Genomic DNA, 11,629 nt, shown 5'->3' on the forward strand with positions numbered 1-11,629 from the left:
ATGTATGAGTGAAGTTCTCTCCCACTAAAGCAAATTAGTGTATGCTTTTTTGGGTGATTTACCGTCTTCTGGTATTTACGATTAGTGCAGTCCTTGGTGGTTATACTTCCTCGTGGCTCTCACTTTTCCTGCAGCTCCATTTCTGTAGCCTGTCATTGTTTTTTTCACACTAGTATTTAATAAAGTATTATAAACATGCATAGGTTATTCAAACAGATGCAGAAAAAAGTATCTTTGAATCCAGTCTGGTATATCAGTATGAGAGAACTAAAGTAACAAAGAGAGGTATAACCATTGCATATTATAAAATATACAGCAACCACATGTTTTGTATGTGTAAGTGCAGGAATAGTTTTGTATCATTTGACTAATATTCCATGTGATTTTAATGCTTTCTCCAGAATCAATAAGTATTAGATGTTGTTATAACCGCTTATGTGGGCATTTTTTGCCATCTGGAGATATTTTTTGGTTATTTTTTTTCCATTTTGGGTTGCTGTAAAGTAATCATAGAATCTAGCAATCTGGTGAGGTGTGGCACGGCTATTGAGGGGAAACGGAGGAGGTCGTGCATGTGAAAGGGAATTTTGAATGTGAAGAAGTAGAAATAAAGCCGCAAGAGTTGGTTTTAAAAAAGCTGATAGTATTTTCAGCCAGTTTTCAAAAGACTACATTTTTGGAATTTAACCATTCCATACATTTTTATTTGTTTACCATTCATACTTCTCTTTCACATAGAAATAGTGAAACCCGCAAAAGATGCAAATTCCTTTAGATAGTAAGCTCACAAGGGCATTGGTTATCTCTCTTTGGTGTCTTTAGTTAGTCTTGATTTTGGTTCATCGCTATGGATTTGTCATTTTGACTTGCTTTATTGTCTATTATTTGTGCATTTCACTTGTCTTAGTCTTTTTTTTTTAAATCAGCCTTTATTGAAAATATTAAAGGAGCAATTACAGAGAAAATATTCATACTGTTTCTTAACACCCTAACACAGCAGCAGAGCAATGCTCAACCAGTGAGCCAAAAATATAGATTTTACATAGCTTAAACATACACCACTTTTCTTTTTCCGAAATGTCGTGCTTGCCTCATAACCTTGAGGTATCTGGATACTATCTTTTCTTAGAGTACATGGATGAAAACTGAACATGTGAGCTATTCTGGACTTTCCTATTCACTTTGTTGTATTCCCCCTAATATTCTATTTTGTATCATGGAGAATTCAGCCAAACCTGGAGTGTCCAGCCACCCACTCCAGATTTTTTCATATTTATGAGGGGCATCTCTATGAGCGTATATTAATTTTTCCATCTTAAGATAAGAATTGACTTGATTAATCCACATCTTTTTTGTAGGTGAGTTCGGATCTTTCCACATTACTAATATAAGTTTTCTTGCTTGGAATAATAAACGGTGTATCCTTAATTGTATGTGGTCCTGGCTATCTAACCCTTGTAGTATTCCCAATATGCATGTTTTAGCTGAGCTGGCAAGCTGTTGATTTGAAATTAGTTTTATAACATCCAGTACCTCTCCCCAATATCTTTGCAGTTTTGGGCATTTCCACAGCATGTGGAGCAGATCTCCATGGTCTCTCCTACATTTTGGACATAGTGGATCCTCTCGCCTATTTATTGCAAACATTCTTTGAGGGGTTAGTAAATTTCTGTAAATAATATTCAATTGTGACAGTTTTTGGGAGGCATTTGACGATACCAGTGGGACCGCAGCTAATATGTCTGCCCATTCTTCCTCTGTCAGTTCCCCCAATTCCTGCACCCAGTGATTATAGCATTTAAGAGGGAATTTCTTTAAAAATTGCCCAAGGATCCTAGCGTAGCATGTTGAAATAAATCCACTTCTTACATTGTACTGTGCTATAAGATTAAAAATAGGCGATGGGTATACTAGTAGGGAATGCGATTCTTTTTGCTTATGCAATGCATGTGACAGCTGTAGGTATTGATATTCTAGCAAGGGTGTTCTTTCCTTTTTCCCCATTAGATCTAGTATTTCAGATAATGCTTTTAAGGACCCTCTCTCTAATATATTTCCCAAGGAGGAAATTCCCTCCTCGGCCCATGTCTTCAGAAAGGTTAATTTTGATATTTCTATCATCCGTATATTATCATGCAGGGGCATATACGTTGTTATACCCTTTATGTCTTGCATAGTGCGTAAGCGGTTCCATATTTTATGTATCATCAAGATAGTTGGGGGTGTACTAGGGGATAGTCCCCGATTGCCTGCTTCTAAAGCTGCATATATGGATCTATTCCCCAAAAAATAATTAAGTAGTAACCTGCTAGAATCTATCAGCTCTTCATTTTCCCATCCCACCAAGTGTTGGACCTGTGCCGCTAAATAGTACACCCATGGGTTAGGGACTGCCAACCCACCTTCTTCTTTCGTATTTTGTAGATATTGGAGCTTTATTTTAATTCTGCCCTCACCCCATATAAATTGTCTAAATATTTTGTCCAGGGTTTTAAACAGCTTAACCTATTTTGGTTTCTGGACGTAGAAACTACGTCCAGAAACCATGTGCGCTACCGCGCGCCCCCGCGGCCGATCGTGCACGCACACTCCCGGCCGCGGATTCGGTAGTCAGGGAATCAATATATCGGGCTATGAAGCCCGATTACTGATTCCTCTCCCCCGCTGAAAAAGCGACAGCTTCTCTCGGAAGCTGCGCCTTTTCTGGCCGTTCCCTTCCTGATGCGCCACTCTAAGCGTGTGTTACGCTTAGAGTGACGTCATGTAAACAAACTCATGGCCGCCATCTTGTGGCCAAAAAGTAAAACTACACCTGAAAATGAAAATAAATTAAAATCAACACACATTTACATTATAAATCTATTGTTTACCCCCCACCCTCCCAAAACTACCCAAATAAAATGTTTACTATAAATAAAAAAAACCATTACAATAAAAAAAAAAACATGTAAATATTTACCTAAGGGTCTAAACTTTTTAAATATCAATGTAAAGATGAAATATTTCTATATTTTTTTTATTTTAAACTTGTTAATAGTGATAGATGCAAAATGGAAAAAAAGCACCTTTATTTCCAAATAAAATATTGTCGCCATACATTGTGATAGGGACATAATTTTAACGGTGTAATAACCGGGACATATGGGCATATACAATACGTGAGTTTTAATTATGGAGGCATGTATTATTTTAAAACTATAATGGCTGAAAACTGAGAAATAATGAATTTTTCCATTTTCATTTTTTTCTTATTCTTCCTGTTAAAATGCGTTTACAGTAAAGTGGCTCTTAGCAAAATGTACCCCCCAAAGAAAGCCTAATTGGTGGCGGAAAAAACAAGATATAGATCAGTTCATTGTGATAAGTAGTGATAAAGTTATAGGCTAATGAATGGGAGGTGAACATTTCTCTCGTGAAAACCACGGAACCTGAATGGGTTAAGGTTGAACCATGTTGGTGCATTGTGAAGGACATATAATAGCTGGGGCATAGTCACCATTTTTAGCAAGTTTATTCTTGCTACCGGAGAGAGGTAGTTTTGACCAGGTTTTTAGTTTTTGCCTTATTTTGCTCAATAATGGGCTGATATTATATTGTTCATATAGAGTGACATCTGGAGTAATTATGATTCCAAGATATTTGAAGGATGTTACTTTAGGGATTTGATCACAGTTAATCGGCAGAACCTCATCTAGTTTGTCTATTAGCATAATTGAAGTTTTATCCCAATTTACCTTCAGTCCTGAAAATTCCCCAAATCTATTAATAGTGGACATTGCTGCAGTCAACGAATCCCCTGCGTCTTGCAGATACAGGAGGGTATCGTCGGCATACATTGCAACTTTTTCCTCCACCTGTCCCCCGCCATATTTAAACCCCTGAATTAATTCATTTGATCTTATTAATTCAGCCAAAGGCTCAATCACAATTGCAAAGAGCAATGGTGACAAGGGGCAGCCTTGCCTTGTTCCTCTTTCTAAGTTAAATTTACATGTCATAGAGCCATTAACCCGAAGACGTGCCGTTGGGGAGGTATATAGAATTTTTACCCATCTACAGAATACTGGGCCAAATTGCATCTCTTGTAGTACACCATGTAGATAGATCCACTCTACACTATCAAATGCTTTGGCTATATCGAGCGCCAATATCGCCCTCTTCCCTATGTTGTCTGCTTGTAACTGAAGATTCAAAAAAGTCCGCCTAATATTTATTGCTGTGGATTTGGATGGTATAAAACCCGAATGGTCTGACTTGATAACAGTGGTAATTATCTTGGCCAACCTATTGGCCAGCATTTTGGCCAATATTTTGACATCTGCAGTCAATAGAGAGATGGGCCTGTACGAATCTGCTTTAAGAATGTCCTTGCCTGGTTTTGGAAGCAGAATAATTGCTGCTTCCGACATTGATGGTGCTAATGCTTCCTTAACCCCCAGAGACCCAGTGTTGTAATATTACAACATCACATTTAAGGCTACAAAAATAAACCCTCCCCCATTTTTTTTCTTTTTAAAACTTCATGTACATTACTAATAGAACCTATTGTTCAGTTCTGCAACACCATTGGATGGTTGAATGTGTAAATAGGTCTGTTTATTTGGCCATGAAGTCATACAATCCTGTTGCCTGCTTTGGAGTACATCATCTTGTTGTTTTGGACGGGATACATCAGGACTAAAGTAAGTAAAAAGCTTGAAATATTTTTTTATGTGATCATTAATATGTGTAGATCATGCAGATTTTATGACATCATTGAATATACTGATTTTAAGAGATTTAGAGCTGGTTATTTCTATGTTGTAATTTTACAACAGTGGGTCAAAGTGATAGCAAGGTTTTGTCTGCACTTTAAACTTGAGAAGGTTATAAATCTCTAGGAGGTGAGGATTAAAGTGTTTGCATGTCTAATTGAACAATAGGTCTACTTGATAGAAGTGGTGGAATGGAAAGTGTGAAGTTTTAGGAACATGTGAATCTTTGCATTAGAATAATTAGTTAATTTGCTTTGTAGTTACTTAGCTTTTCTTTCAACTTGCAGAATGTCTGAAACCAAGAAAAACCAAATCATGTATAGTGTGCAGGATGTAATTGAGGCCATCCAGAATGGGGACAGTGACTTGGAAATGCCCTTTGACACAGATTCAAGTGACGAAGAGGAATATGGAGTTATCGGTGAAGTGGACAAGGAAAATAAATTACCCGATGACCACCTAACTTCTGATGTTCAAATCATCCCAACAGAGGCAGAACATCCTGATGCCAAGACTGGGCCCCGTGACAGATATCGATGGCTGAAAAAGAATTTCATCTCTCCCAGTACTGATTTTTCTGGTCAGGATGTCAGTAATGATGTCCATTCCCTCTGCACACCACTGGAGTACTTTCAGAAGTTTGTGACAGAAGATATGATCAACGCTCTGGCAGATAACACAAATCAGTACAGTTTTCAGAAGAAAGGATCATCTATAAACACAAACACAAAGGAAATAGAGCAGATGATTGGCATGTATCTGAAGATGGGTCTTGTCCAAATGCCTGGAGTCCGTATGTACTAGGAAGCAGACACAAGATACAGTCCTGTCGCTGATGTAATGTCACGAAACAGATTCCAGTCTCTGTTGACATCATTACATTTTGTGAACAATCTAACCGTGTCTGAGATGGAACAAAAAAGTGACAAACTCTGGAAACTCAGACCATGGCTTGATGCTTTCAGAGAGAAATGCCTAAAAGTGGTCCCTGAAGAACATAACTCTGTTGATGAAATGATGATCCCTTTCAGGGGGAAATTCAGCAGCATCAAACAGTACATGCGTGGCAAGCCAAACCCATGGGGGTTCAAGCTGTGGGCAAGGACTGGAATCTCTGGTATACTTTGTGATTTTGATGTGTACCAAGGCAGTGTGAATGGAATACGGGCAAGATCTGAACTTGGACTATCAGGGGATGTTGTGATGAAACTTGCTTCCACACTTCCACATAGTCACAACTACAAGATCTATGCAGACAACTTTTTCACCAGCATCCCATTGATAGTTAGGCTGCTGGATTGTGGAATTCATTACACAGGAACAGCCAGACAAGTGCGCCTTCCAAACTGTAATCTTGAGGATGAGAAAAGCTTAAAGAAAAAGGGAAGAGGAAGCTTTGATGTCAGAGTGGAGTCAAATCACAACATTTGTGCTGTGAAATGGTTTGACAACAGACAGGTTACACTTGTGTCTTCCTTTGCTGGCCCACAACCAGTGAAGAAGATTCAACGCTGGGACAAAACTGCCAAAAGATTTGTTGAAGTTGAGAGGCCTTATATCGTGGCTGCCTATAACAAATTCATGGGCAGAGTGGATTTGTTAGACTCATTTGCAGCAAAATACAAATTTCCACTGAAGTCCTGCCGCTGGTACCTTTACATCTTCTGGCACACCATTATCCTAGCTGTGATCAATGCTTGGCTCCTGTACAAAAGGGACTGCAAAGCTTTGGATATCCCAAAGAAACAGATGCTAAACAGGAGAATGTTTCAGGCCCAGTTGGCATCTTCTCTTATCCTGATCGGAACGGCTGGGTCAGTGTCAAAGCGAGGGCGACCATCTGCAAGCACAGTTTCATCAAGGGGGGGCACCTTGACTTCCCAAAAGAGGTAGTTTACAGATGATGGAGGTTCTTCAGCTGCCATGACAGCAAAAAAGTCAAATGCACACCCTCCAAAGGAAGTTTGCAAGGACATGATTGGACATTTTCCCATCAAAGCCGATAGAGGACGGTGCCGACACTGTGCAAAAGGCTATACCAACACACTTTGCAGGAAGTGCAATGATCGCCTCTGCTTTTCAGAGCAAAATAACTGTTTTTGGAACTACCATAACTGAATAAATGAACAAATAAAACATGCACATATAGGGCTCGATTCACAAAACCGTGCTATGAAGATAGCACAAGTGCTATTTTTGCACTAGTGCTATTTCATAGCGTGGCCGTTTTTGCCCGTATTTGGGCTACCATGAAATTTTTTGTGCAAAAACACAAAATTTCTTGATTACCGCTGATAGAAGTCAATGGGCGCTTCACAGGGAAAAATTTGCATTTTAGTGCTAAGCGCAAAAAAATAACGTTTACACACAAACAAATTCACGTTAGTGCGAAAACGCAAAAAAAGGTGTGAAAAAGGCTGTGCTATGTGTTTTCATGGTTTAGTGAATCAAGCCCATAGTCTGGGTCCAATTTTTTTATATGATACTCATTTTTTGTATTAAATTGCTAATAAAAATTACTTTTTTCTTTATTATACTATTGTTGTTGTGTATATACATAAACTTAGGTGGGTCTTTATAAGCTGTAAAGTACAAATAAACTTTTAATTATTCCTTACATGTGTTCAGACAGAGAGTGACACTATTGAAATTCTGCTACCTTACAGGCCCAGCGTTGCAATTTTACAACATCCTCCCCAAAAGTTACTAAAACGTCAAAATAAAAAAAAAAACACTGATTTAGGGATCACAAGCCTCCTATAACAACATGTGAACGTCCGAAAAATTTTTTTTACGTTTTTTTCTATATTTGGGTCTCTGGGGGTTAATGTAGATTTCCTCGTATACCTCCAGCAATTGTGGAAGTAATACTTCTGCATACCTTTTGTATATTTCAACTGGAAGTCCATCGCACCCCGGCGCTTTATTCGCCGGGAACGATGCGACCGCTATTTCCATCTCTTCTAATGTAATGGGTGCATCCAACATGGCTCTATCCTCATCACTGAGTTTCAAAAGGGGAATAGTATTCAAAAAGCAAGCCAGTTCATGCATCTCGTAGTTTACTTTGGAGCTATATATTTCCTTATAGAAACCATACAGCTCCCCCAGTATATTCGTATTGTCCGTAAGCACCTCTCCTGAACTATTCATCAACGCACCAATGTGTGTTGACGGTCCCTGTGACTTGGTGATGACTGATAGCAGGTGACCCGTCTGGTCTCCTTGTTAAAAAAAGGCCTGTTTCGTAAAGAAGCGTTTGTGGTTGGCTTTAGTCATAAGATATTCATTCAGGATTTCCTGTGCCTGAAGCCAACTGGATCTTGACTCATCCGTGGGGTCCGCAATAAATGCAGCTTCCGAGTCCATTACCCCCTTAACATATATCTCATGTCTCTCTCTAGATTTCGATCTCAGAGTATTAATTTCTTTAATAAATATTCCCCTTAAGTATGCTTTCAAAGTCTCCCAGACCAGAATGTGATTAGTGGAGTCGTTATTTATCTGTAAGAAACTATTAATCTCGTGTATTATATGGGTATGTGTGGTTAGCAATGAAAGCCAATATGGATTTAGTTTCCAGGGTAGTTTAGTTTTAAAATTGTTTTTTGGATTTTTAAACCAGACCCTTAGAGGCGAGTGATCTGAGAGTGATCTTACTAGATATTCCGTTTTGCTCACATACGGAAGTAATTCCATATTTCCTATTGCTAGATCGATTCTAGAGAGAGACATGTGGGTCCCACTATAGCATGAATACACCAATTCTTGTGGGTGCCCCTTTCTCCACACGTCTGTCATATTTAGTTCCCTTACAAGTTTAGCAAGCGCAGAACTTTTACTTTCCTGGGTTCTAGACCTAAATCTGTCCAACCTTTGATCCAAAAACATATTGTAGTCCCCTATCCATAGCATCGGCAAAGACATTTTGTCCTTTAGTATTTCTATAATTATTTGTAAGCTGGAAGGTGAGAATGGAGGTGGGATATAAATAGCTACCAGTATGCATTCGAATGCATTAAATTTGCCGTGTAGTATCACAAAACGGCCCTCAGGGTCTATATGTGATTTGATTAATTGGAACCCAATTTTCGCATGGATAAGCACCGCTACCCCCCTCGAATACGAGGTATGTAGTGAGTGAAAAGTATGTGATATCCATCTTTTCTTCAGCCATTTCGTGGTTTGTGTTGTCAAATGTGTTTCTTGCAAACACACAACCGAGGGACCCTGTTTTTGAATGAAGGAGAGAATTGATTGTCTTTTTATAGGGTCTGATAGCCCTCTCACATTCCAGCTTATTACTGCAAAATCAGCCATATTTACGCGAGGTCACAATCATCAACCAGTGCATGTAGCCATGCCGTTCCCCATATAACCACTTGCTGCTGTGTGGGTCAACAAAAATAAAACATCTAATATCTATATCTTGAACATAACTCCCCTTCCCCTTAAATAGTAAGAACATCAGCACAATGCATAAATGCATGCTCATTTTTCCAATGGACATACAGATTGAAAGGACAATCTTTATAGTGATCAAACTTTGTGACGATGTTACTGCGATGTTAAAAATAACCAAGTCTCCTTTTACCAGTGCAGATTAGTATACTGCTTCTAACCCCTTGCAAAGTAGTGTCACTGTCTCTGCTCCACTGGTAAGCACAGAATCTTAAGTTCGAATGGCGATCCCGCATGAGAGGCATGAACCCCTCACTTCCAGAATAACAGTATATGAGTACCTAAATAAACGTATTAAACATGTTAAACTGAAATGGGCTGTGACGGTTAGGCTCTTACGCCCCCCAAATAACATACTGCTCTGTCCTTTTCACAGACACCTGGCCAGACACCAGAATATTGCATATATCATTTAAGCTTCCTCCATTGCTTGCGGTGATATCTTCTTGGTTAGATGCTGTTCGTTTTCATCCAACCATATCGTGGCTTCCTTAGGGGACATGAAGAAATGCGCCTAATTCATAGCAAGTACTTTAAGCTTAGAAGGATAAAGCATTGCATATTGTAATTGCAGTTTTTGGAGCCGCTGTTTTACAGCGTAGAATTTCATCCTCTCTTTCTGAACTTCCGCAGAGAAATCAGGGTAGAAGGAAATTTTATGGTCGCCATATTTAATATTTCCTTTCAATCGCGCTTGTTTTAGGATTGCTTCCCTGTCCTGGTAGTTTAGTAATCTAGCAAGAATCGGTCTTGGTGCAGCCCCTGGTTTAGGAGGACGTGTGGGAACTCTGTGTGCTCTTTCTATTGCATAAAGATTAGAAAAGGATTCTCTGCCAAACACTTCTATAAGCCATTGTTCTATAAATGCAGTAGGTTCCAGCTTTTCCACCTTTTCCGGAAGTCCGACGATTCTAACATTATTTCTGCGCATTCTGTTCTCCATATCGTCTGCCTTATCAGTGTTTGCAATTGAATGTTTAATTACTCTTTTTAAGTCCCTTAGCGCTGGAGCTAGAGAGTCCTCCAGCCCACTGACCCTGTTTTCCACTGCAGTTGTTCTTGCTCTAATGACTAATGTTAGACATGTCCTGCCGAATGAGTATTAATTCTTCTTTTAGTCCACCCGTCTGCTGAGTTAAAGATTGAATGGCCATGTTGCAGCACTGTACAGCTGCAAATATATCACTTAAAGATGGTTCTTTGGGTGTAGGAGTAGTGTCCTGCTCCACTGTACTGTCACTATTATCCGCTGCAGCAGGTACTCCTGACATGCTGTCAGTTTCCCACTCTAGCTCTGCAGCCTCAGCGCCATCTTGGCTAGGAGCTTCTGCCACTTGTTCCCCCTGTGCCTCTACACCCACCTCATTCGGCTGCTGCGTGTCCTCCTTCACGGCGTTCTTCTGTGTCCTGGCATCTTTGTGCGCGTATTTTTCCAGCCGGGCCTCTACCTCCTCGCTGGCTGCACTCATTGCCTGTGACCGGGTCTGCTTTGAGAAGGCGCCATCTTGCTTGCGCGGCGTCTCTGCTGGGCCCTTTCCAGCCTTTCCTTTGGTCATTGCGGCTGGGTTGCGGTGTCGATCAGCCCAGAATGATTGCGGACGTTTCCCCTCGCTCTGGGGCTGTTCTTGGTTCCGATCCGAGGTCTGGTGCCTCCACGCAGGATCAATTTTCCAGGATCAAGCCGGGAGCTGTGTGAGACACGTCTGCTCACATCGCCTGCTGGCCACGCTCCCCTTGTCTTAGTCTTTAGGCAGGTTTTTTCAGGGGCACGACCATAGACCTACATGACTTCCGGTCCGACACAGATCACTGCAGAAGCCGCCCAGAAACGTAGGTATGCGCTTGCGTTAGATGGAGCTCTTCTGGAGCAGCGCACCGCGGTGTGGGGAGTGTAAACTCCCCTATACATTCTTGTTGCCGGATGGCATGATGCGATACATTTCTTGTTATGTTATTTTTGTAGATAGTATTTATAGAAGATGAAACAATGACAAGAGGAAAATGTATGAGTAAAGTTCTCTCCCTCTAAAGCAAATTAGTGTATGCTTTTTTGGGTGATTTACTGTCTTCTGGTATTTACGATTAGTGCAGTCCTTGGTGGTTATACTTCCTCGTGGCTCTCACTTTTTCCTGCAGCTCCATGTCTGTAGCCTGTCATTGTTTTTTTTCACACTAGTATTTATTAAAGTATTATAAACATACATATGTTATTCAAACAGATGCAGAAAAAAAGTAGCTTTAAATCCAGTCTGTTATATCAGTATGAGAGAACTAAAGTAACAAAGAGAGGTATAACCATTGCATATTATAAAATGTACAGCAACCACATGTTTCATATGTGTAAGTGCAGGAATAATGTTGTATGTTTTGACTAATATTCCATGTGATTTTAATGCTTTCTCCAGAAACAATAA

General features: G+C 39.9%; 1 protein-coding gene across 1 annotated transcript; it reads left to right on the plus strand.

The window, feature by feature from the left end:
- Positions 1-4,612: 4,612 nt before the first annotated feature.
- LOC137517686 (piggyBac transposable element-derived protein 4-like) lies at positions 4,613-6,582 on the plus strand. The gene is made up of 2 exons (XM_068234690.1): positions 4,613-4,682; positions 5,042-6,582. Exon 2 carries the CDS (start codon positions 5,043-5,045, stop codon positions 5,556-5,558), a length of 516 nt encoding a protein of 171 aa, XP_068090791.1. The 5' UTR covers positions 4,613-4,682; position 5,042; the 3' UTR covers positions 5,559-6,582.
- Positions 6,583-11,629: the final 5,047 nt, after the last annotated feature.

This window comes from Hyperolius riggenbachi, chromosome 5, assembly GCF_040937935.1.
Source record: "Hyperolius riggenbachi isolate aHypRig1 chromosome 5, aHypRig1.pri, whole genome shotgun sequence".
Classification (NCBI taxonomy): Eukaryota; Metazoa; Chordata; class Amphibia; order Anura; family Hyperoliidae; genus Hyperolius; species Hyperolius riggenbachi.